Source organism: Antedon mediterranea, chromosome 4 (genome assembly GCF_964355755.1).
Source record: "Antedon mediterranea chromosome 4, ecAntMedi1.1, whole genome shotgun sequence".
Classification (NCBI taxonomy): Eukaryota; Metazoa; Echinodermata; class Crinoidea; order Comatulida; family Antedonidae; genus Antedon; species Antedon mediterranea.
The window spans coordinates 22,972,419-23,000,018 of record NC_092673.1 but is presented as its reverse complement, the minus strand read 5'-3'; the positions used below and the strand labels follow the sequence as shown (position 1 = coordinate 23,000,018).

The 27,600-nt window shown below is 34.1% G+C and overlaps 2 protein-coding genes across 2 annotated transcripts in view; one reads left to right on the top strand and one right to left on the bottom strand.

Moving 5' to 3' along the window:
• The window catches only part of LOC140046951 (dual specificity testis-specific protein kinase 1-like), a 31,553-nt gene extending 13,328 nt beyond the window's left edge, over window positions 1–18,225 (top strand). The window contains exons 2-9 of the mRNA XM_072091725.1: window positions 8,667–8,793; window positions 10,468–10,778; window positions 12,469–12,608; window positions 13,057–13,105; window positions 13,617–13,766; window positions 14,533–14,790; window positions 15,438–15,524; window positions 15,730–18,225. Of these exons, the coding sequence (XP_071947826.1) occupies window positions 10,581–10,778; window positions 12,469–12,608; window positions 13,057–13,105; window positions 13,617–13,766; window positions 14,533–14,790; window positions 15,438–15,524; window positions 15,730–16,491 (1,644 nt within the window). The 5' untranslated portion in view covers window positions 8,667–8,793; window positions 10,468–10,580 and the 3' untranslated portion in view covers window positions 16,492–18,225. The remainder of the gene's footprint in view (window positions 1–8,666; window positions 8,794–10,467; window positions 10,779–12,468; window positions 12,609–13,056; window positions 13,106–13,616; window positions 13,767–14,532; window positions 14,791–15,437; window positions 15,525–15,729) is intronic.
• Window positions 18,226–18,411: 186 nt separating this feature from the next.
• Window positions 18,412–27,600, bottom strand: part of LOC140046948 (uncharacterized) — a 34,317-nt gene continuing 25,128 nt past the window's right edge. The window contains exons 28-32 of the mRNA XM_072091721.1: window positions 27,190–27,414; window positions 26,417–26,605; window positions 25,963–26,226; window positions 23,741–25,480; window positions 18,412–22,206 (exon numbers count right to left, since the gene is read on the bottom strand). Of these exons, the coding sequence (XP_071947822.1) occupies window positions 21,983–22,206; window positions 23,741–25,480; window positions 25,963–26,226; window positions 26,417–26,605; window positions 27,190–27,414 (2,642 nt within the window). The 3' untranslated portion in view covers window positions 18,412–21,982. The remainder of the gene's footprint in view (window positions 22,207–23,740; window positions 25,481–25,962; window positions 26,227–26,416; window positions 26,606–27,189; window positions 27,415–27,600) is intronic.

Genomic DNA, 27,600 nt, shown 5'->3' with positions numbered 1-27,600 from the left:
ATAGGCCTAACATTTTGTTGCTAAAAGGTTTAGTCATATTTGTAGTTGTCAACATTAGTGTTGATGGCTCTGTTGAATTATGATTTGTTGTCAAATGGTTTATAGGTCACACATGTGTGATATTGTTGTCCGATTTTTGTATTATTCCGGTGTATTAAATTGATAATGTAGGCCTATTGGTCCATGATCAAGTAGTGCCACCTGTAAATTGATTGTCAACACTCAAAGCTGACGAAGTTTGAAGTATAACGTTACGTCATGATTTGTTGTCACAGTTGACGTCACACGTTCTAAGATTGTGATAGTAAAAATTAGAAAAAATGAATCACTCACTTAACTTCTAGTTCATAGAATATGTTTACATATTTAGGACTATAACGTGTCGTCATACATTACGCGATATCGCCGTAATTTGAGATCGTATCGACTACCACCAACAATGTTATGGATTTCCATAAGTTGAACGCACGCTTGTAATAATAAAGCCCATGCTACATTAAACTACATGATAGGCTTATAGATTTAACAGAGTAGTATAATGTATTGATATTATCTCCACTCATCCGGTCCCTTGATGAGATACTCACCTTCGTCGCTGCAGAACTGAATCTTCTTTTCAATCATATATCCCACGTGTTACCAGAATTTGGAATAACTTACCCAGTGAAATCCGCAACTTAAATATTTCTGTTAGTTCTTTTAAAACCAAATTACTTAATTATCTCAATATTTATTTTTAAAATAATTTTGATATTGAAAATGTGTGTAGTTGTTCGCTTTCTTGTCGATGCTTTTATTGTAGAACGTAATTTATTTATTTTTCTCTGTTCTGGGTTGACCAACTAGCATAGGTTTTTAGCACCTGTTTGGTCTTTCCGTGCCTCCTTTTATAATTGTTTTGTCTTCTTTGTTATGTATATGGCAGAAATTGAATAAATAAAAAAACAAAAAACAAAGCTGCTGCGGCAAAACGAAATGCGATTGATAAATTTTACGCAACACGTAACGCACATCATTTTCATAGGATGATACAAACTAATTAAACTAGGCCTAGAGAGAAATTAGAAATGATATACTTAATTGTTTGTGTTCCATATTTTGATTCTCTTGGTTTTTCACCTCCGACGCTCGTTGCCAACATTTTCAATTTGCTGCTATTTTTTTGTGTAGATTATTTGTATGAAATTGTTTGATTTTAATTAAAAACATCAAAATTAAAAAAATCCTCAATCATGCTACGGATTTTTATTTGCCTTAGTGAATTGTTTTTGATGTTTTTCAGTTAAAAGTGAGATAAATGAAATAAAGATACCGAAATTAAACTAGGCCTATGGTGAAAGTATAAATTATAGAAAAGTATACTGTCGACACATGGAGGTATAACAATTTTATAAAATATTTTTATACCTCCATGGTCGACACATTTATGATTTGAAACATAACACAGGATTTTATTGTTATCCTCTGTGAGATTTAATTGTTTATTTATTTTGAGATAAAATAAGTCCCCATTCCTGCTGAGTATTTTCCTTAAGAGAATTCTTCCATTAATCGTTCCTTCCGGTTCGTTTCGGATGCCGATTATACCAGTCCTTTTCAACATAATATTAAAATAAAAAACGTTTTTCATTTTTATAACACTTAGCTTATTGACTATCGCCCTCAAATATCTAAGTAGAAACATCACAGCACAACTGTATATAATTAAATACCAGAGCAGTAGAACGTCAATTTATACTACATGTAGATCACGTCCTGAGTTCACATGTGGCAGCGTCACTTGATAAAAAATAATGTGATCATACAAGGAAATAAGAAGGTACGTAGGCCTATTGCATTATCTAATATACAATATTAAACATTGATAATACGTAAAATTCATGCGTTGCAGCGTATTTCACATACCGTAATTTAATATTTTGAATAGCAGGTGCATAAAAACGGCGTACTTTTTGGATTGGTAGTTGTCTGAATTTAAAATGTATACGAGTACTATAAAAATGTCTTTCTCATTCAACTTTTGAAATTGCAATTAGGCCTGGGGTTTCAAAAGTTAGATTGCTTTTGTCTAGTTTAACCCCATTTGTAGAAAAACATAACATACATAAAAAACAAACAATTTTTTTTTTTATTCTTTGATTTGACAATATAAAGGAAATATATATATTTCCTCCACGGATTGACAACCTTTTTGTTTAGTCGATCCACCCACTATTTCTTCCAATTAGGAAAAAGTTTAAAATAGAAAATTTCATTTAGCAAAACATAATATTTACGAGCAAATTCATAAAAAGGTATCGAGGAAGCTTTGTGCACTCGGCCCATGGTAAAAATGGCCCATTGCGTCACGAGTGGCTGTTTCTAATACTAATAGGTATACACACTGTCAGTGAAAAGTGAGTTTACGTAAACTTACCATTCCCTGTTAGAGATTAATATTAATATATATGGAATCTTTGAATTATTTATTCCCAATTCACACGTACAATAATCTTATGACAGTTATCACCTGTTTTTAAGTTGTATTATAACAAGCAGGTATTATGTAAGTAATCGGTTTAAAGCCCAAGGTATTTTTCTTATACTTTGATTAATCACAGAATAAATTAATAAAAATGGTACGATTTAAATTTAAAATAGTCCGACCATAATTGTAAAATTAAGCTGAGGAAATTGCGTTTATCACTGCAATCACATACACGAATACAATTTCTCGTTGAAAATAATCGACTCCTTATAACACTCTTCTTCTTCAATCGTGAAAATATATTTCGGGTGTAGTATCAACATCACAATAAATGGATTTAAAAGTATTAGTGCATGCATCAGCCAACCACACGTACGGCGGGATTACTGTTTGTAACGGCACGTAGGCCGTAGCACCACTGGTTTGAACACCTTCTGATGCACTCAATACAATAATTCGTATATTTATAGGAAGAATACCGATAGGGCGTAAATGATTGCGTCTTTCCTCTGGATTAACCTAACAGTGGCCTATGTACAGTATGTCTGATCTCACGCATAGAAAACAGCCTAGGATCACCTCAATAAAATGAATCGACTTAAAACTTAAATGCAGCTCCCGATACCTAACGTACTCTATTATGCGCTTAAATGATAAAATGCAATGAGGATATTCATTCATCTAGATAATAAGTTCGATAGGTTTGTTGTACTGATAGTAATAACTTTTTTATAGCCTGATCAAAGGTTTCTACAAATGTGATTTGGCACACTTATGTCCCCGTAGAAGGAGTTGCGTTTCACGAGAAGGTGTTAGTAAAGGGGATAGTTGGAAAAACCCGATATGATTAAATAAAACACGGAGGGAAAAAGATCAATGGACATATATCGTCTGAGTCTTGTTGAATGGGCATTTCGCCAGTGGCGCACCATTATTATTGACATTTTCAGCTAATGATATCAGGTTTTCTATTGTTAGTGTTAGTGAGTAATTTTAATTTAAGGTGAGTTACTGAACATGGAACAGGTTGTAGACGGCGATTAGAATTATTTTGGCACAAATAGACTGGGGTCTAGGCCTAATGGTGGAGCGATTCGTAGATTTGTTTAGTTTAATTTGTTTAACACCATGAAAATGTACATTACGGTACCGTATATTACATATAACATGTTTTTATGTATTTTATGTTTATAAAGGGAGTTCTAAAGCTCTGTCCACACTATCAAACTTTATGTGAGAAAATAATGTGATGCGCCAATATATGGACATGATGATGTCAAATCTCTACCATAATTGGGCACATCACTACCATATTTGGGTACATCACATTTTTTTGATAGTGTAGACAGAGCTTTAAGCCAGTGATCTTTATATAAACTCCACATACTATGATTATCACTGATTACAAATATTACTTCGTTTAAACAATTTTCTCGTAAATGTTAATGTTTTCATGACATCACGAACTTATTCTATTAATCAAATAAATGCTATATTTACTAACTGCAACACATCTCCAGTCGAATTATCTCCAGAAGCATTTATACGATTGTGACGTGAACATCACATTTGGTACTCTGTGTTCACACAGTGACAATAAAAATCAATTTCTTCGTTCACACAAAGTTGCTTGAATCTTGAAATATGATTTTCTTCACTAGGCCACAATACACTACTGTATCAAGTGGTTAATTAGTTCAGGATATGAATAAGGTGTCAGATCTGGAATACCGTACCTCCCAGTGTAAACCACTTACAGGACAGGACGTACGTAAAGGCGTAAGTAAGCACACGCATGTAATTTGACCAATCACGAGCGATATATTATTTGAACTGTCGCGTGCCATTGGTCACCTCGCTTGCATTGCACTTGCGTTACGTGTCAGATCTGGAATACCGTACCTCCCAGTGTAAACCACTTACAGGACAGGACGTACGTAAAGGCGTAAGTAAGCACACGCAAGTAATTTGACCAATCACGAGCGATATATTATTTGAACTGTCGCGTGCCATTGGATACATCGCTTGCATTGCACTTGCGTTACGTTATAGTGAGAACCAAGCGCTGTACCATTTCTCAAACGGTTAGAATAAAAACCAATGGTTACCCCCTGATGTGAATCAATATGAACTTATTTCCAAATGTACGTTGTATCTTAGAATATAAAGTAGATTATTCTACCAAATATAACCATTAAAATCCCATTTATTTAAAATAGTCCATGTATATTAATGAGAAAATTTAACTATTATCATTAGACACAATCTCTTAATTTTACAATATATATTAGGTGAGCAATCCCCTGAGCATAATCTGTTGTCAACAACAAGTTAACGAGTTCTTTTTGCGTAACATCATTTGAATAATAGAACAAGTCACACATCTACACATAATCAAACATCGTATACTCTATCTCTAACAATATTTCAACCTTCTGTCGACTAAAGCCGAAGTATAGTCGTTATCTCGGGACCGTTCTATGGCCACCACCAGGTAGGCTTACTTCTATGAATGGATGACTGGTTGGGAGCAGGAACGCTAGTAGACCAAACCCAGTACCGTTTTTGATTACAATCATGCAGGAAATCACCTCACGACGTATATATAGACGATGTTAAAATATTTTTAAAAGGGTTATTGACCCTAAAAATAATAATAATAATAATAATAAATGTGTATATAACAATGTATAAATAAGTTATTTCTCCATGGTACGAACAACCGTTACGAGCTCGCTCCCCCCCCCCCCCATCCCCAATAAACATTTAAAAATAACCGTTCAATGCATACAATGCAGTTGCAATAATAAAGAACTAAGGCCAAATTATGACGATTATTAAAAATATTTTGTGTGTGCTGTGACATCATGAAGTTCGATTTGGACGAGGCATGGCGTCGTGAAACTATGTTTTTGATTCTTACAATAAATCAATTGTAAATTACTAAATTTAACACGAACTTATAATAATAATTGTTTTCATTGCATGTCAAATAGTTAAATCTATTAGGTCTACACTAATCCGTTAAATGCTCTTGACAACTACGTTGAATTTACTTGACAACTACGACGACGTTAAATGCCCTCGACAATCTACGTTAAATGCACTTGACAAACTGATACAAAAGTAGATATTTAGCCGGTAGATACAACAACTGCTTTTTATCGCAGCTCTTTCAAAGAACTATAATTTATTTCATTTATGACTAAAACAATATTAGTATATGTTATGCATTAGCATCATATTAATATTGACGTGCGCTTAATGTATTGATGCTGGGTAGGTTGGCACGTATTGCATCGTTGTAATAATAGTTCTGAACGTTGTCTCATTTCCATGAATAGAACTATAAAATGTGTCACACAACATCGCAATTATAATGTTGAGAAACAATTACAAAAATGTCTCTGTATATCAAATTATCAGTCAATTCTGGTGTGTTACATCATGATACTAACGCATCGTGTGTCATGTCTCGGAGAGTTTTGACTTAATATTAGTAAAAAGATAAATATGGTGGCACATATGGCGTTTCATACTACTTGTGAGCTTGTATTTTCAGACAAAATCGAAATTTTAAAAAATACAGAGACAATAAATACAGGCTTGGGGCAAGTTTAACAGGGAGAATGAAATATAATAAACTGTTTAACATACCATACGGAATCTATCGGGTATCTATAGTCAAATTCATTAGGCCTACCAAAATTGTAACATTACATGTAACATGGCCATAATCGGCAGTAATTGGTCATGTATGAATTATTTTGAATGAGGTGCAGTATAGTCCCTATTAAGGGGACACCTTATTAAAGGGGAAACCCAGCCCGGGGACACTTTCCTATGAAATAAAGAAGAGGAAATACTATGAAACACACCCTCATCAATTTGAGGGGCCGGGGACATACAGTTTGGTTCAAAAAGTGTCCCCTCAATTGAGGTCTACTAACTTTAATGCTATTTACATGTGTCAAGCATTGGTATTGAATATATCTAAAACAAAATATACAGAAATCCTAACAAAATAGGATACTATATAACATTTAGTATTAGTATACTATTTTGTATTTTGTATTCTACATAGCTTGGAATTAATATAAGGTCGAGTGCTTATTAAAATGGATAATCAACTCTAAACTGTTGTATTACAGTATACAATTAGTGAAAAAGCTTACAATGAATTTATGATTCATTTTTTTCAATTCATTTTCATTTGTATAATATATATTGCAATATAATTACACAATTGTATACTTCTCTTGTCATGATTTAATCAATCTAAACACATTTTATCTTATTATACTATTTCTAATAAATAAGAATACATAAACATAGCTCAGTGTGAAGGTTAATGGAATAAATCATAATAATAAACACAAGTGGACGGAGGACGCAATCTAGGAAATTACTGCTGTTATTGTTCATTATTAAAACATCACCATTATGATCGAGAAAACATAATTTGCATTAATCTGAATTTTATGATTACTATGAATAATTCCGAGGATAGCAATGACTATTTCTGGTATCTGATTTATTTTCGTGTATAAAGGTCTGTCTACACTATCAAACTTTATGTGACAAAAAATGTGATGTGCCTATATATGGACATAATGATGTCATATCACTACCATATTTAAGCATATCACTACCATATTTGGGCACATGACACTTTTTTGTTAAACTAGTTTGATAGTGTAGACAGAGTTTAAGATCATGTTGACTTACTGTAGGCCTATCCAAGCCTCCTCATTTGTAGGCCTAAAAGATTTTAATTCTGGAAGTGTCCATGTCATTTATAACATGTCGTATCTCTCCCAGACGCTGACTGCCAATTCTTCAATATGCCTCTTGAAAAGCCTACACGTTTGAATTCAATTCAAATTCAATTCATGTGTTACATCAATAACTGCCGCCTTCTGACGATGACTACCAAGTCGTTCACATGATTCTTTCTTTGGATCTTATGTTTTGTACATGTGGTCCAATGTTACTTGACTTTAAGCTAAACATAGGCCTATACACTTGGTAATGCAAATCGCTTACATATAATATTTCTGAAGTATTTAAACTATACAGCCTTCTTACAATGTGACGTTTAATGCCTCCAAACTAAACGCTTCATGACGAGGCCTAACCGTTTGGTTTCTTACTTTATTGCAACATAGGCCTATCTCTGAATGGTAGGCTACCCTCTCTAATCCATTCAGTAACATTTTCAATTCTCTTATACAAATTAGTGGCAATTACAGTTTCAAAATATCCTAACACAATCAAATAATTATACAAATTGGATGCAATAAAATGATCTAAAAATAGGGCGCCTCTGTTTAAAAATTAAACATTTAGATTTATACCGAAAGATTGGCTCTTGTGTTATTTGTGTACAAGAGACTGAAACAAACTGCGCCATGCATTTCTACTATACAGCGAAATCCAATTATCAAATTATAACGGTATAATATCACATCATACGTCACTCTACATTTTAATCTTTTATTTAGATTTATCTTGAATTGTATAGAATATTATTATAAACAAAGTAACCTGCGATGATAACTCATCTTGGTAATGCTTAGGCCTAATTGTTCCGAGAAACGTTTTCGTAATTGTGTATCACACAGCACGTTCACTTTAGATGGATCATTTGGGACTATTACAGATCTAGGTACTTGTGAGAAAACAACACATTGGCCTATATAATATTCGAAAGCGTGTTTATCGAAGTTATTTATCTGCATTGCTCATCCGTTATCTTTTGTCATATGATCAAGGATTGTACTTTAGTACTGCACTATTATTATCAACTCTACATGGGCACCGTACCTTGAATAGTAGGTAACTAATGTTCCGCGGCACTGGTTACACACCTGGGTTTTCCTCATGACGCTTCGGCACTAAGGAGAATTTACTAGAACGCATGGATTTACTTTAAAGCTGACAAAAACTAATTCTTAAGAATTGTTGTTTTACAGAATTCTGGAAGTTAAGCCAAACTTCTAGGAGACTGCATGGCATTCGTGGATACTTGGAAGGACTTTGCTTACGGGTTTTATTCCGCTTACGGACTAAATATCATATTGTTATTTTAGCTGACGATTGTCAATTGCTGCGATCCAACGGCGATACACCGTGACCAGTGACCTAAAAACCAAACATATTATATGGCTATTAGTTATTGTTTCTTTTTTGCCTGCAGAGCTTCATAATATACAGTACCTGTAAAATTGCTTGGACAAGAGATAGAACTTAGTAGCCTACCATGGCATATACGTCGAATTCAATCATAACCACGATATGGTCTCCATCAACAACCTCTGGCTAAGGTAGGTAATGACTCGTTATTAATCTTCAGTAGACAATGTGTGTAATATACTTAAGATACCGAGGTAAAGTAAGCCAGTACAATCAATCGAATTCGGTCATGAACCAGGGATAATAAATATCACTATAACAATATCGGATATGAATATGACAGTGTTGACACCTGTCGGCTGAGTAGCACGTTAAAAAATATAACCAATTACTTTGTATCTGATTTTTAAAAGGAAAATAAGATACAGCATAATTAAGAGATTTATTGAACACGTTACAATTTAAATTTCTCACAACTGGAATATGACTAATGATTATAGTATTGTTTCGACATTAGAAAATTAAAATAACAATACAATACCCCGACCCTGCCTTCCCCCAAAAAAACATTGATTTTATTCATCAAAATAATACACTTGGATAAATAAATAAAGTTTATATATATATTATTCACTGACCTGGCTATATTCAACCATAGTTTATGGCCTTGCTAAATTTAATCAATCAATTAATCAATCCGAGCTATTTTAAAATATTTAACTTATGTTAAATTTGCTTTCTTAATGTAATAATAAGGCTATTATTAGATTTTTATCAAAATATCCATAAAAAATGATAAACATTATTGGATTCATTATGCATGTTGAATGAGTTATGTGTGTGTTTTTATCATTTCTTCTATACATCACTTCAACCTTTTTCCTTTCTTTGGAGTTTTAATATTATTCAATTTTATTGCGGAAATACAATTTTATTCGATTGGAACTTTTACCGTTGAGTACAATTTTTCCGCTGAGTAGGCCTACTTATTTAACGGAGTATTTTGAGCGTTGAGATTGTTCTTAACGAAAAAGCTTGCGTTGTCAACGTTTTCTATTCGAATGACGTTCTGTTGAGCACAAAATTTACAATTCGAATACAAAAAGTACAAAAGACAACGAGAGTTCCAATTCGAATACGACAAATCATCATTCATGAGCTTCAAAACATAGTAAAATATCGTATTGATCATAGTCCTATATTGTTTATTTGCTTGTTTCTGTATTTCCACACATCATATTAATATTAGTTGTGGCATAGTGGACAAGTTTAAAGAATTTTAATCCTTACATTTAAATTGTATTTCATATTGTTTAAATCAGTTTCTTGGTGGTGTGTGACTAGCAATTGAGGGAATGGACAGTGTTGACATCTATCGGCTGAGTAGCACGTTAAAAAATATGATCAATCATTTTGTATCTGATATTAAAAAGGAAAATAAGATACTTACCGCCACAGCTACTGAAATAAAATTATCATGCTAAATTGTGTAAGTGCCATTATGATATCAAATAGAACACCTGCAATGTATGGTAAAAAAAAAATTAACTAAATCATCTGTCTGAAAGAGAAAAAAAACACTATGAAAAATGTCGCTTTTGTGAATAACGATACTTTACGAACAATTCAAATGTACTTGATTTTGATGTACTAAATTTATCAGATTATTAGACACTTTCTGAAATATGTGGTGGTATTCGTGTAGATGTTATACATGTTCTTCTTAAAGGGAAATTGTTTAATTCTATTTATTTATCCAAATAATGTGGAAATGAAATACCTTCTCACCGTGTCTTATTGAATTATGATTTGAGTGTTGTTTTGTTAATGACTCACTGATTTTTCTTTCTTTTTCTTTCTTCCAGATCATAAAGAGTCTATTGGCCCGTGTTGCACAATTCACTACAGTAGGCCGTGGTGCTTTCAGATCCATTCACATCTTGTTCATACCACAAGCACTTGTTTTACTGTCGTTGACATGAGACCCAGGCATCTTTCAGTGTTTAATTATAGGCCTCCAGATGCTTCGCCAACGCCTCCGTCACCTGGGCGAGACTCAGGGCCGCTCCCTGGGAGCTCCTGTTACGCCCTGCGTGCGGCAGTAGCAAATTTGTCGTTCTGGAACGATTTTCAAGCGGAGAAAATCGGAAGCGGATTTTTTGCAGATGTTTATAAGGTAGGGATTGCAAGAATTAATGGAATTACCTATTAGTAAAGAAAATCGTTATTGCTTTAGTTAATTATGCTTCTAGAATATCGTCGGTCATATGCAGGTCATTGTACAACGTAGTTGAATAATTAACAGTGTACCTAGGTCTAATTTAAGTTAGTGGCTGTTATTCATATCATAACACCATACGGTATTCTTTATTATGAAAAAGGTCTATCTAAAAAAATTAAAGCGAATTGTTGATGCTTTCACGGTGTGCATTAACGTTTCAAATCAGTATAGATTTTCACTTGAATGTATCGTCAATTCTTAAATTCAATCATTATGAACTTTGAAGCAAGTCAACCGTTGTAATTTTAAATCATGTTTTGAATAGACTCTCGAATATGAATGAACCATTCACATGTAAATGTACTATAGCGGCAAACTAGCGTATTGATTCATTTATATCATAATCATGTTTGCATTTGCTGAGCTGATGCTCATACCGAAATAGTCTATACCGTCCGATACTATTACCTTCATGTATGGCAATATTTGTCCAGTACCATGCGCAAATTCTGAAATGCAACATCGTGTTTCACGTGATTGTGTCTGTACCACGGAAAGTTAGTTTAGGTTTGGTTAGGTTAGTATCACCTTTTTCTGGGTTTATACAGAGAATCTGCTAGGCCTACACGTTTTAGAGATTATTAGGTTTATCCCTTTTCTCTGGGTTTATACTAAGAATCTGCTAGGCAAAACGTTTTAGAGGTTTATCACTTTTCTCTGGGTTTATACCGAGAATCTGCTAGGCCTACACGTTTATTAAATCATTGCAGGCCTACAATTATAGATCAAGGGATATCCATAGGCCTATTTCCTTATTATACTTCAAAACAAGATCAGCGACAAAGATCTTGTTGTCTTTTGGTTCGTTGTATTCATTCGTTTATTACGCTGAGTTAAATTCCAATTATGAAATCTCTATTCATAATCATAAAGACGATTATTAGCATCAATATGCTTGGGATTGATGTGGCGATTGTTTAGCGTTATTTGTATTGTTATTAACACTTGTTTTGAGGATGTCTTAATTTAATTATTTATGGCTTGTTGATATCGATTCCTGTTCTTGTTATCATGGACTGCTCGGCCATTTGTTGCGGCGCCAGAGATTTATTTTCTCGAAGAATAGAACTACCGCCCCTAATTGTATAAATTAAAGAGATTCAGGGTTCCCTTTTCATCGGAGACGTGAGAAAATAGACAGATATGTAATATGTTTATGTTTATTTTATTTTATGCTGTTTTTTATTTTAAACTATTATTCGAACTGTCGCTTGTCATTGGTCAACTCGTTTGCATTGCGCTTGCGTCGTTGCGTTGCATCTAAAGCTTGCTTCTCACTAGAGACGCAGAACAAGGACGTAAAGCTCTGTCTACAATATCAAACTTTATGTGACAAAAAAGTGTGATGTACCCAAATATGGTAGTGATATGCTTAAATATGGTAGTGATATGACATCATCATGTGCATATATGGGCACGTCACATAAAGTTTGATAGTGTAGACATGGCTTAACGCAACGTAAGTGAATTAACCAATAACAAGCGATGGATTATTTGAAATGTCGCTTGTCATTGGTGGTCAACACGCTTGTGGTATCATACATGATATATCGTATTTGTAACTTTTTAAATTGTGTTTTTATAGATAACAAGACGACATAGTGACTGTGCAACACCACCCGTTATGGCAGTAAAAATTATCAAATCAAAAGACAGGGTGGATCAGCAAAACATGCTGCGGGAATTAGAGTTGATGAATCGACTAAGCCACCCTAAGATAGTCAGGTTGGATACGTTTCCATTAACTGAAAAGGCAATTAATTAACAGCTGAAAATTACTGAATACATGTAGTTTTTGATTAATTTTCTGGCCAAGTAAAGGGATATATAATAGCTAGACACAAAATAAAAAGAGTAATTGCTGTATTTAAGCTTAGCATGTTATAGTGTGTATAGTGGAAATATTATTTACAGTATAACCGTACGAAGTTAATGATAATACAATTTTTTTTTTAGTCTAGAATAAAATGTAGTCATTGGTTTCACAAATCAATTGATGCTCAATTTCCCAATTTTGAATCTAACGCAGAATATGTAATTCAATAACATTCAATCAGATAAAAAAACACAAAGATTAGTAGGTCTAAAACATCAGTATTTTTTTACAGTATTATTACTGCTATCCTGGCCATGTAAATAACGTTCGTTACATTTTTATTTTTTCTTAAATCAGATATCTTGGCGCATGCGTGAAAGAAGCAAGGATACATCCACTACTAGAGGTATGTAGTATATCAAAAATACAATATTAATATTCTAATGTAGTAATACAGTGATTATTGGCTATGTGCTATGCATTAATTTTATTTACGGTTTATGGTATTTTAAAGCAAAATTACATGACACTTTAAACGAGAAATGAGTATAAAACCGTAAAAGTATAGTAAATTGTCTTGAAATCACAGAGCCTGAGGAATTGCATTTCTCTTTTCATTGTGGTTATTATTCCATACACAATGCACTTCCATTAAATAAAAAGAACAATTGGCTGTTTCGATATGTTCTGTCAAGCTAGTTGTTAATTGAAAGCCTTGTTGAATAAAATAGAATCAATCCAAAATGGAAAACACCACAGTATAAACTGATTTTTCACGCGTGTCTTCTTAATATGGATTGATGGCCGTGGTGTTATAGCTTTTCCATCGAAAAATGTGTCCACTGAAAAATAGTGGCGTAGAGGTGGTTGCTGTTGTGTAGTGTCTGTAATATGAAGCATTTTACATTGTTTTTCAGTACATATCTGGTGGTACATTAGAAGAAGTATTAGCTAACTGCAGTATAGACATCTCGTGGAAGCAGCGGATCCAGTTTGCTCTGGACATCGCTGAAGGAATGACATATCTGCACTCAGAAGGCGTTCTACATAGAGATCTCAACTCGCGGGTAAGTTCAGAATGACTTACGTTACTCTCATTCTGTTAATCGTTACTAATGCTTCGGGCTCCACACCAAACCAGTTCATAACTTCGTTATGGAAAGAGTAAAGCCGATTCTGTGTCATGTCTACGAGAAACTGAGGGGCTGTTGTATGTCGAGCGACGACCGTCCGTCCATAATAAACCCATGTTGGAGAAAAGTTGTAGATAAATGACAAAAAATGTGCTGACTAGATGATAAAGCATAATATTGCCAGACTGAGGTGTTTATACAAAACCTTCCTCTTTCTGAGGCCTAGATGGAAATAAGAATGGGAGATCAATAAAATCAATTCGTTTCGCACTAATACCTCCCTGTCGGAATCAAATGCTCATAAGCTTTGGATAATTATAACATCGTATCACAACAAGACACAAGCACTCGTCGTGCTTAATACAGCACTTATACGCTGATCGTTTGTGAATTATCCCGCGGCATTATAAATTAATTAGGTCAATCTCATTTAATGCATCTAATTTAGGTATAATCACAGTATCATTAACATGTTTTGGAAAATTTTTCGGCGTGTCATACCTTATTAATATAAAATATGAAGGTCATTTGATGGTTTACAATCCTTATATGAAATTATGGTAATGCGAAAAGAATTTTGGCGGTTATGGGACAACCTATGTCCTATAAGGGACTAGTTACGTCATTAATGGGTTGTGCGCATGCGATGACGTTGGGAGATTTCGATTTCTTGATACAGTCTTGTACTTTACCTTTTCAGAATTGCTTAATCAAAATGTTTGACGACGGAAACATGGAAGCAGTGGTTTCAGATTTTGGTTTAGCTCGAGTTGGTCTTGGAGGAGATGCAGACGTTCCTCGGCGGATGTCCGTGGTAGGGTCACCCTATTGGATGGCGCCAGAGATGCTTAGGGGCGAAGAATATACAAAGAAAGTTGATGTGTTCTCATACGGGATATTACTTTGTGAAATAATAGCAAGGATAACGGCAGACCCGGATGAATTACCAAGAACTCCGGTGCGTTATGAAAATGAATATGTAGATTATAACAACATAATAATTGGCAATATAATGAACTACCAGCCATGACTAACACCTTCTTACAAAAACTTCCCCTCAATCAACGCAGGCTCCCTGAATAGAGTTTGGACCTTTAGTGCAAAAACATATTATTTCCACTCTATTTCACGGAACAGTTTTGTAATCATAACCATCTACAATATTTTTACCAACACAAATGTAATCTTTAAAGTAATCTAAATTGAAAGTGTTGGATGTTTTTTCAAAAGATCCATAATACATTATTAGCCGCCCTGAAGCAAAATAGATTTGCTAGTGCGGAATTAATTACACACACAGTATGATTTTGATTACAAATATCATGGCTATTATTCATATAGACAAACGCAAAACACAATAGAAATCTGTAAATATGGTTCGGGCATAAAAACCAGATACAAATATTTACGTCACCACGATAGGTTTAGGCCTAGATATTATCGAAGGACATGAATTTGGGCGCTGGCACAGCTAAATCTGGGTGCTCTAAAAGCAGTACGCGATACCACTAATCCTATTAAAATAATCCAAATATCTATAGTAGGCCATAAGCTATATGCATCATGAAATAATTAATAACATTATATTATATCTTTTTATTTTAGCGATTTGGTCTGGACATGAGTTTATTTCGACCGATGTGTTTTGGTTGCCCGGAACCATTTCTAACACTTGCTGAAGAATGTTGTACAGTAAGTAGACTAAACTGTATATTAATTACTGTAAAATCCCTCCTTTGAGACACCTATTCAGGGGACACATCTATTCAGGAGACACCTTTCCCCTATTCATGAGACACATTCCCGTGAAACGGACATTCAGCGGGGAACTTTGTTGGGTTCCAAGTGTCACCTAATAGCAGAGGTTTTAATGTGTTATATTGTACTTTCTTTGTAGTTGGATCCAATGTGTCGGCCCGGTTTTCCTGAAATAGTCGACAGACTAGAAGGTATGCTTCATGTGCTCGATCGTGGTGGAAGACTTGCATCGGGCGACATTAGGCGATCCAGCGTTGCTGTTATCATAACATTAAAACTAGCGACCGAAGAATTAAAAGAAGCATTATGGGAAAATGAATCCACCAGTGACGCCATTGATGTCGATATCGCTTCGTATTTTCATTGGAATCAATTTTATATCGCTTGGATTATATGCACTTTGTTGTTTATGTATTATTTAAACTTTGCGTACGAACCGAACATGATTTTATATATTATTTGGTATTTGTTTGTCAATATTTTATCAAGCAAGATCTTTCTTTTCACCTCTGCAATAATCTGTTTTCTGATTCCATCTGCCAAACGTGAAGACGAATTTGTCGCGACGTCTTCAACGGTCACGTCACCAGAACAAGATTGGGGTTACTTCAGTAGTGAGGATTTATCTTCAGTGGATTCAAATTCAAATTCAAAGACACTTGATCTGCAAATAAAAAACAGCAAACCTAATTACAAATCTGTTGATATGCAAACGACGGCAAAGTGTAGGCCTGCAAACCCAGTTGACGTTAAAATTACCGTAACTGGGTGTACGGAGGAACACGAACCCGTGACGTATGATTCGGTGAGAAAACGTTTAGCAATGAAACAGTCAAAAATGTTGTGTAACATCGTAAATGACTCAATTGATGAGGCTGATGAAACAGAGTCTACTTGTTAAATAAATCACTTTAATTTTTAAGTTAAGAAATTAGTAAGTAGTAGGCCTAATACTCTAGTCGTACTCGCGCAAAGAAAGATGCGCTTCGTCTTTGTTTTCAAGGACTCTATGCGAAGGGTTAAAGGTGTGGGGAGATGAGGAATGGCATATAAATTGTCACCCGTCAACGGGCCCAGTAGTGGGTGGGGAGATTTAGTAGAGAAGGACATAATCATTCAGTCAAATTAATTATAGATGTGAACATTTTACTTGCGCGAGTACGACTAGAGCTAAGCAATATTTAACTGCAATATTAGAAATATGAATAAAACTGAAATAGAAGTTGAAATTACTCACTTTACACGTCATAGCCTGATATGACTGTAAGAAGACGGTTTGAAATGCCAAATACGCATCTTAATGATTAGGTGCTACGTAACTAAAGCCTGTTTTCCTGTCGACGTTATTCGACGCTATCGTTAACAATAATCAGCGATCTTCTACGTAAACATTGAAATGGTAACGATTTACAGGAAAAGGTACTCGCTATCGTTATCATTTCAACTTGATCGTTTTCAAACGATCGTCGTTGAACTGTTAACGATCAACGACGATAGCGTCGAATAACGTCGACAGGAAAACAGGCTTTACGTATAAATTGGCTGCCACATTTTTAAGCGTTAGTTTGACATTGAAACACTTTACGTATGTTTGTTATTTTAATGCAACTTATAACAATTTGAATGTTATTATTTTATTCTGTAAGGTTATTTATAACGTTGCTAATCATTCAATATATCGTACTTTATAAACAATTTTTAAAATGTTATTAGGTGTGTGTCATAACATATCGTTACACAATTTCAGCGATATTCGAATAAAAACTGTTACCGATTTTCTATTTAAAAAAAAGGAATAGCCATCTTCAAAGACATTGTAACGCGCGTAACTATATCCGTGCTATTCGATTGGTGGATTTCGTATCACGTGCCATGCATTATCTTCTATCATGTCAACGATTGACTATTACACGTTCAGATTAATGAACTTTTAAACAAAATTGAAATTAATGTGCAACGCGGTAGGTTCGAATATAGAGCGACGCGAAACCCACATGTAGGCCTACACTGTTTCTTGGCTGTAGCTTCGTTGAATAACTATAGTTTCTACGCGTGTCTTTCAGTTTCAACTATTTAGTCACAGAATAATCAAGTAGGCCTATTTAGGTTATGTTCATATTTATAAGTTTTCGAATTGATATTTCAAGCTGTATAGTCTGGTTTAGTATTAACCCTTGGTCCTACTACACACCACGCTATACAATAAAACTACACCGCATAGTTTACGACGCAATGTATACTCAATAAAGGGGAATAAAGAGGGTTGGGTTCAGTTATATTGTTGATCTGGGGTTGTTGGTGAAGTATTAACGTGCATGCGTTGTGTGGCGTATTTGTGTTTAGTAGGACCCTATTTTTTAGCTATTCACCCGTACCGTATTTTTTAATCGGGTTCCGAATGTTAAGGACTTCGGTGATGACTGGCTAAAATTGTACAAGGATAGGATTACAAATCTACATAACGTATAAGTCTCTATATATATATTTTTTCAAAGACGAAACGTGTTGTTTTCAAAGACGAAATGCGTTTCTCTTTTTTTTTAATCGTTCGATACTGTTTTGTGAAAGCGATTACGATATCGGCTATCAGTAGTATGGTGAATTAACAGTAATATCAATGGTAATATGTATATCCCTATGTGCGTATTATTACAAAAAAAAATATTTTAAAAACAAAGTATGCATGACTAATGAAATGAATACAAACAAGTGTGCTATGTAAAATTTCACTCATAATTAATTTATTTTTGTACAATACATTTTGTATATTATGGAAAATTGTAATAAATAATGTATACCAAGACAGATAATGTTAGTTTTTTACTACATTGAAATATTTCCACTTTTATAAAGTTGTAATAACCCGTTTTGAACCTAGTTATTTTATAACTCCCCACACGTTTTTTAAACGACGGTATATCTTACCAGTATAGTATACACTTAAATCAATTATTGTTATTCATTATGTGGTACTAAAGCCCTGTCTACAAACTTTATGTGACAACAAAAATGTGATGTGCCCATATATGGACATGATGATGTCATATCACTACCATATTTGGGCAAATCTCACCTAGTTTCATATAGCCTGCGTTATACATGGTAAAATATCAACTAAATAATTATGATTAATTTTTAGAAGATGATAATCATTAAGCACATCACTATACCATTATTGGGCACATCACACTTTTTTTTATAGTATAGACAGAGCTTCACTCTTTAAATGTGATAAACTTTAAATCAAAGATCTATCGATCTCGAAACTAGTTACGTCAACACATAATTCGTGGGTTTAGCCCTCATGTTGTCACAACTTGATAGCTACCTATTCCGTGTACCGACAACATACGTTTAGAAAACCAAGCAAACCAGGTAATTGAATTTTAGGATTATCCTGGTAGGCCTACCATTATCAAGGGGTGTGGGGAGGGTATAGCGAGTGTCATGAAGGGCGAGTATCAATGATGGTTTTTTTTTTATTAAGTATGCTTACCAAAGGTACGGTTAACTTTACCATTAATCTTAACCAGAACCTTAAAATAGCCGTAAAAGTATACACATTTTGAAGTTCATTTGAAAAAGTAAAATCAACATCAGATTTAAAAATGTTAGACACAAACATCGCATTAATCAGTAATCTTAATATCCATAAAATGTTCTTATAAAACCCGTACTGCTATTTTTAAGTAAAGTATCCATCCATGTTATAAATACATACGCCAATTTATCATGTTACAATTTTTTTTCCTCGTAAAAGATATAAACAAAATCCCGAGAAAATCTTTAAATCCACTCGACTAACGGTCGTTGGTTTGTATGACCCAATAAAAAAAGACGAATTTTCATTAACACACTCTACACTATTAAACTTTATGTGACAAAAATGTGATGTGTCCATATATGTGCCTCATATCACTACCATATTTAAACATATCACTACCATATTTGGGAACATCACACTTTTTTTTTGTCAAACTTGTTTGATAGTGTAGACAGAGCTTTAATTAGTAGGGCCTAACATGAAAAGCTATTTTATCATTAGAAAGTATAAACAGATTTCATGAATATATAATTACTGAAAATAATAATTAAACTTTGAATAACCATCGTCCAATTTAAATAATTAAAACTAATTACTGACTATCTTTATCTACCCTGTTAATCTATTGTACATAGTTGGACCTATACATTAATAGGTAATTTATAGGTCCAAGGTACTAGTACTTTCCTAAATATCTAAACAATTATTTTTCATGCCGTATAAAAATGTATTACTGTATTGTATTAGGAAGCACTAAACATGTACTAACTGATATTGTTTAAACACGTAGTACATATTGCAAGCAATATTAGGCACATTTGAAACGCACACCACCTTTCGTGTACAGTATTTCTTTGAATATGCCAAAGGATACTAACAAATATGGACACATTAATCAACTATTTATGATTGATGCCCCATTCGATTTTTTGTCATTTATTTCTACTGCTACGGCTTTTTTATTCAGTGCCTGAATTATACCAAAAATTGTCAAAGTGTACCTTAAAATTACCACAAAAAATGACTTACTTTACATAATGAGTAAAAGTGCATCTGACACAGATAATAAATTACATTAAACTTATTCCATAATTGTTTTAGGCTGTGTAGCTTTTTAAGTAAATACAAAAAACGAAGCAGTGTACTGGACGTAAATTAACTGGCAATTTGAGCACAAAAAGCATCAAACATTTTGGTTACATTATTACCCAATATGGACGGAGATAAATACAAAAACAATGTAATATTTCACAAATGTATAGCAAATTTGATTACAGTACTGAAATAAAACACACCGATTCAAAATTGGTTAAAATATTTCGAATAGAACTTGGAATGCATATAAATACTTTAAAATGTCATTTTATAATACAGTAGCTACTATTAAACCTGGTCAGCTTAGAATCCATTAAAAGTTTTGTTATAATTTATTGCTTGTCATGATTTTAATAAGAGGTTTTTAAAATAACACGCCCATGATACAAATATATATCAATGGTTTAACTTTTGACATTAAATGTGCTCATTTGTCAAGGATTATTCATTGCAAATTTAATTTAGTTACGAAAGAATAAATATATGCAGAATCAAGGTATTAATACATGATATAAGATATAAAAAACTGTAATACAGTAGAGGTGTTCACTGACTAGGGATTGGGCGTAGTGTTAAAACATATAAAGCCCAGCCCCTCATTCTTTTCACATGATAGAGTTCCCTTAATAGAGGTGACCCATGAATAGAGGTAGTGTTAAAAAATATATAGCCCAGCCCTTCATTCGTTTCACAGGAAAACATCCCCTTAAAAGAGGGGAACCCTGAATAGACGTAGGCCTTTAATGTTAAAACATAATACTTCCTCATTCTTTTCACAGGATAGAGTTCCCATAATAGAGGCGACCCTGAATAGAGGTAGGCCATAATGTTAAAACATATATTCTTTCTTATTCATTTATCAGGGGTGTCCCAAAGAAGGAGCATACCTCCCTGGAAGGAGGTTCACTTTAGTGCAATGTATATACTGTACAGCACTTGATGTGAAGAATATCAAAGCACTCAGCTAATTTGCAAAAGTAAACATGAATTATATTATAAGAACAAGTACATCATACATGTTGGTTACATTATTACCCAATATGGACGGATATAAACAAAATATACTGTACATATATTAAAAATCTACCCTATTAAAAGTATTTGGTTTAGAAAATCAAGGTATATCAATAATAATCTATAAAATCTCATTAGAAATCTACTACAGTACCATGAAAGCCCTTAATAAAGCCCTCAAATATAATAATTGTACATTAACAATAGACAGCATATTTGTGTTCATAGCTTCTAACACTTTTTCTAGGTAAATAGTTATAAAAATCTTATATACAGATTACATTATTTACAAAATAAGTCACACATCAGTTAATTTCCATTTAAAAAAAAGTAATAATCACTATCGATGAAATTCTCTAACTTGCTTTCAAATCTAGTTTAAATTGAGGTGTTATCACAACGCTCAACAACGGCATGCAGCAATTTCGAACGCTGGGTTAATACTCAACGAACAAGCTTTCGTTAATTAACATTTACCATTTCGAAATAAAAATAGTACTTTAACATTTTCTGTTTGATACAAAGACTTCCTAAATTAAAATTCGTCAATTTATTTGACAGTTACTACTCAACAAGCAAGTTAGCACTTAACGAACAATATTTCATTAACTAGCGTTTACAATTCAAATAGAAACAGATTTTCTGTTGCAAGCCAAGATTTCATAATTGAAAACAGCAATTTATTTGACAGCGGTACTTACTCGTGTGAGATAATGCGCAAACCTAATAAAAAGACACTTTAAATAAGTCGTTCATCATTATCCATATCAAATGCTGCCAACGATATACCGCCTGCTTCCTGTTCCGCTTTGGATGGGTTGTACTTTCCTTTCATCTTGCGCGAGTTTCTCACATGGCGGTAGGTGAAGAAAATGGCCACAATGATGAGGATAAGGATGATAAAGATTGGAACAACAACTGCTGCGGTGGACGTACGGGAGATGGCTTCCTGACATAATTCACCTGCAAGATAAACACACAGAATATTTAAAATCTTTTTACTACGTTGTGGGTTATGAATAAAGTGGATAAATACGTACATGCATACATTGGTACCTGATCCAGCATTCTCTAGCGGCTACCAGACAATTACAATTTAAAATACAGATACATTCAACTCTCCCTCCCCAGACACCTTTGGGCAGGCACAATATTATGTCTGGTTTTCTGGAAAGTGTTTATAATGGAAAAAATGAATTTGGAATCAATTGGACCTTGGAAAAGTCTGGTTATAGGAGGGTTTGTTTTTAGGATTGTTTCAGGTTTTCAGAGAGTCCTGTATTGGGAGATTTGACTAATTTTAAGTCTGATACAGTTTTCACATTGCCTAGCAAAACCTCAGAGTTTACAAACACTGGACTCCCTAGCTGTGTGAATAAACTCCAGAGTTTACACACACTTGGGCGTGCCATACAAAAGGTGTGTTTAAACTCCAGAGTTTTGCTATGTGAAAGTGGTATAACATACATACAGTACTGTTTGATTTCCACACATTTTAATGTATGTAATAAATCATTATTTCATTTATTTTTACTTCAATGCAAATATCTTATTGTTTTAGTCTTGTTGCTATTTTTGTAATTCAAAACAAATACAAAACAGTTCACAATTTTGTAGAATGTTATCAGTAAAAACAAATCAAAATCATTTAGCTAAAAGTGTGTTCTTCACAAAAATAATTATAAATGAAATTATTAGTATTCAAATCTATTCGCAATCAGGCTAGTTTGTTAATAAACTTACATTATAACTGAATGTAAAGCCTCTAAAAATAAAGTAAAAATGATCAATCAATGTAGTGTTGTATAGAAAGGTTTAATCCGTACCCAGAGGAAATAACGCAATTACTATAAATCATCTACTACATTGATATATTCGTTTACTTATTTCAATCATTTAAAATATCCGAAAAAATTGTGTTATGAATGAATTATAGAAATTTTTTTATGAAAATTAAAAAACTAGCAGTAATGATGACCTCTGTGTGAACTGATTTTTAAATTAGTTTTAAAAATACATCCACATTTAGCAGAAAGGTAAAAGGGGGATTAAAGGGTGCTATATCTTAAAAGGCGCTGGTTTTGCTAACGTGGTTTTGAAGAAAATAGAGTAACAAATTTTGGTTATTAAAATATAGATTTTAAAAAAATACAATAATCAAATTGATAAATTTGTTTTATTATCAATAATTTGTAATGATTTTCTCTATAAATTGTATATGTTTTGCAATCACATGTTAATGCTTTAATTACTTCAGTCAGAATGGCGAGAGGTCATAAGGTCAATTGGGTATGTTTGTTGTCTGTCTATATTTGTTAAGTAGCTGATTACTCAAAAAGGTATTGCCTGATTTTGTATAAGATTTTAAAGGATGGTTTCATAGCTGTATGGGAACACAATTTTCATATGGCTAAGCGGAGGTTTGTGCATTCTGAGTGTCTTTTTAGTTTTTAAAACGTTTTTAACTACAAAGAAATAAGAATTTGAATAACTGTACCGTCAAAGTCTTCAGAACATTCACATGTATATCCACCAGCATGGTTCTTACATTGAGAGAGATTCTCACAAGAATCCATCTGCAAAAAGCACTCATCAACATCCTCTTGACAATTGGTACCAGAGAATCCAGTGTCACTGCAGTCACATTGATATGAACTAACAAGATCGCGACATACACCGTCATTAACACACGGTTCACTTATGCATTCATTGTCGTCCTGTTCGCAGAGAACACCAATGTACCCCAATGAGCAACGGCATCTGAAAAACTCCTCACCATTCAACGGAACATTGTCAAGACATTCTGCACCATTTTGACATGGCTGTGAGAGGCATTCATTAATGTTCTGCGAGCAGAACTCACCAGAGAATCCAGTTCCGGTACAATCACAAGAGAAGCCACCAATAGTGTTAGAACACACGCCATTGTTTAGGCATATAGGATCTGGGAGCTGACATTCATTGATGTCTAATTGGCAGTTGATTCCTTCATAACCAGCAAGACAATCACATTCATAAGTTTGCTGCCTTACACCGCATGTAGGATCAAGAGTACAAGCATTTCTTTGACAGACTTCATCATCATTACATGCTTCTGCTTCTTCTGGGAGGGTCGCACACAAACATGGGCCGATGTAGCGGCATGTGCCATCATTCTGACATGGTGATGTAGCACATATGTTGATCTCAGATTCGCAGTACTCACCACCGAATCCTACCGGACAGACACAGCTGAACCCAAACTGCTGATTCAAACAGGTGGCACCGTTCTGACATAAACCTAAGCTGCAGGTTCTCAGATCCAACTCGCAGTTGTCACCTATGTAATACTCTTTACAGACGCAGACATACATGTCAACACCATCTCGACATGTTCCTCCAAACTGGCATGGAATGCTACTGCATTCATCGATGTCAGACTGACAATTGATGCCTTCGAAGCCAGGAAGACACTGACATCGATAACCAGAAAAGAATTCTTCACCATCAGTGGCACTGTCAATGCAAAGAGCGCCGTTAATGCATGGCGCTGAGGAACACTCATCGATGTCAACATCACAGAGGTTACCAGAGTATCCATCGAGGCACTCGCAGACAAAGTCACCTTCTGGCATGGTAAGATCGTGAAAACATGTCCCTCCATTCAAACAAACATTGTCAACACATTTATTAACAGGATCATCACAATCGTTTCCTTGCCAATGTACTGTACACGTGCATGTATAGTTACTATTGACACGCGTACATGTACCACCATGTTCACATGGGTTTACAAAACAAGCATCAAGATGTTCACATAATGATCCGTGGTAAGTATCAGAACATAAACAGTAATAAGTAAGGCCGTTAGCCATACACGTCGCTCCATTCTGGCAATCATGCACAAAACATGCATTGTAAGTCTCGCAATTTGTTCCCTCGTAGTAATCTGGACAAGTACACGTGTAAAACGTATTATCCAATGGTTGTTCACATTGCCCACCGTTTAGACACGGATCTTGCGAACACAGCGTGTTATCGATATCACAGATCTTGCCTTCATATCCTGCTAAACAGTCACATGTGAAGTCAGCAGGGAATACAGGTATGCAAGACGCTGAATTGTTGGACTGACATGGGTTTTCGTTACACCTGTTAATTTCAGTTTGGCACAGTGAACCAGAGAACCCAGGTGTGCAAACACATGTGTAGTTCATATAAGCATCTTCACATATGGCTCCATTCTCACACATATTTCCTGGAAATAAAAAAAAATGTGTTGATATTTAAATGAAAAAAATAACAATAAAATATAATATGGTGATAGAAATAATGTAATGTGAAATGCAATTCTCCTGCTATGTAACTTTTATGGTACATAATTTAAAAGCCAATAATATAAATCTGCAATTTTGTGTTTTGTTGTTTCACCCAGTTTCCTAAAATTGTTCACATGACAGATTATTTTACAGTATATTCTAAATTTAGATGACCTTAATTTTCCAGGCCTTGGTATTTATTTATCTTCCATTCAATTTTTCGAGATCGGTAATGTTATTTTCATTATTTTTTATACAAACTGTATTTGAAAATCTCTTTGGATAGCTGGTTAACTAAGGAAAATCAATCAAAATTCTATTGCCAAAAATGGTATGTTTCTGTTTATGGGAGGTGCCTGTTCGCTTATCAGAAGTTCAACTGCTATTTTTAAGTAAAGTGTGTTACAAATGTTCTCCTTACCAATGCAATCATCCACACTAATTGAGCAGTCAAGCCCCTCCCATCCATCAAGACAGTCACATGTAAAAGAATTCCAGATATCCACACACACAGCATTCACAGAGCAGGGGTCAGGTTGACATGAGTCCACTGGTATACAGCCAAGTTCAACGTTTGATTGAGACACGGTTATGCCGTATTGTTCCTCTACTCCAAGGTAGTAAATCTGTTCGTTGTTAATTTGGACATCGCGTATACACCCTTGGAAGCTTGTTGATGGATCACCTAAAATATAACAATATTCAAAAGATTAAAACAAGCTTAATTTTATACAAATAAATAATATTTATGAGTGTAATGGTACAAATAATGGCATGAGGTGAATGATGAAAGGTTATATTTCAACGAGGCAAAGCCAAGTTGAAATATAACCTCTCATCATTCATTCACAAAAAAACAACACTATCCAACATACCTCCAGTAAGGCCACCAACAAGAACTTGGGACACTGAGCTGTGGGCTGATGTATGCATGGGGAAATCCCCTAATAGAGTGTAAGATGTACCCATGTGAGTAACCCGAATAATACTGCGATCTCTTTGCCATGACATCTGTTGCCATTCTGCATCGGTTACATTTGCTGTAATTGGTAAGCTGCTAGAAACTAAAAAATATGATATAATTCAGATATTAGTGCTTGTGATATTTTGGTAGATGGTAATACTCTAATAGCTGTAGTGAAAGATCTACTGAAAAAAAGAATAGAAAATGAAAACCGTGATACCATAATTGATTCTAAGTTTCGTCCTTTATTAGAAAATGTTAACTTTGATCCTATCCTCTCAACACAGAAAAAATATTTGTATTTCTATATGTGCTTATGTATCTAGAATATCATCTTTTGTGAAACCTTATTATACAATAATAATAAAACAATTATAATAATAATAATTACAGGGTCATTCTTCTGAAGAATTTGTTAGTGAAAGGAACAACGAAACCATCTAGAAAAGAAGGTATTACCATCTAATCTCTCGTAATTGGTTTGATATAAAGAATTGTTTACACTTTACTTATTATACATTGTTACATGCAATGGCGGGAATAACTTTATTAAGAATACTTTAATAATTGTCAACATCAAAAGCAAACTCCATGTTTAATATTGTTGTTTGTAATTGCTTATGAATAACATAACATTGGCATCTATCGAAAATCAGTAAAATGAGTATGACTGAAATGACTAACCTCCATTGAATAGTGTTTCAAATCTTAATTCTCTATCACCGGTAATTACAGCCTGCATGTAATCGTTCTCACCACCACGATTCGAGAACAGATTGACGCGCATGATTACACCAGAGGAATCACGGGTACGGTAGTATATTGAGAATCTATCACCAAATGTAAAAACCTCACTGTCAATGACAAGCTGCAATGTACTACTGCCGCCGTTGAAGGTCAAAGGCCAGACTATAAGGAGAGAATGAATGTAAGGTTCATACAAAATACACAAACCAACAGTAGTGTTGGTAGTCTATGAGTGAGATACCTACCTGTATAGACTCTACATATGCCATTATTCCCAATATCGACACCTCTCGAAAGGAAAATGGAATAGTCCAAGCGCCGTAGCGGGCCGTACAAACATCTCTCACG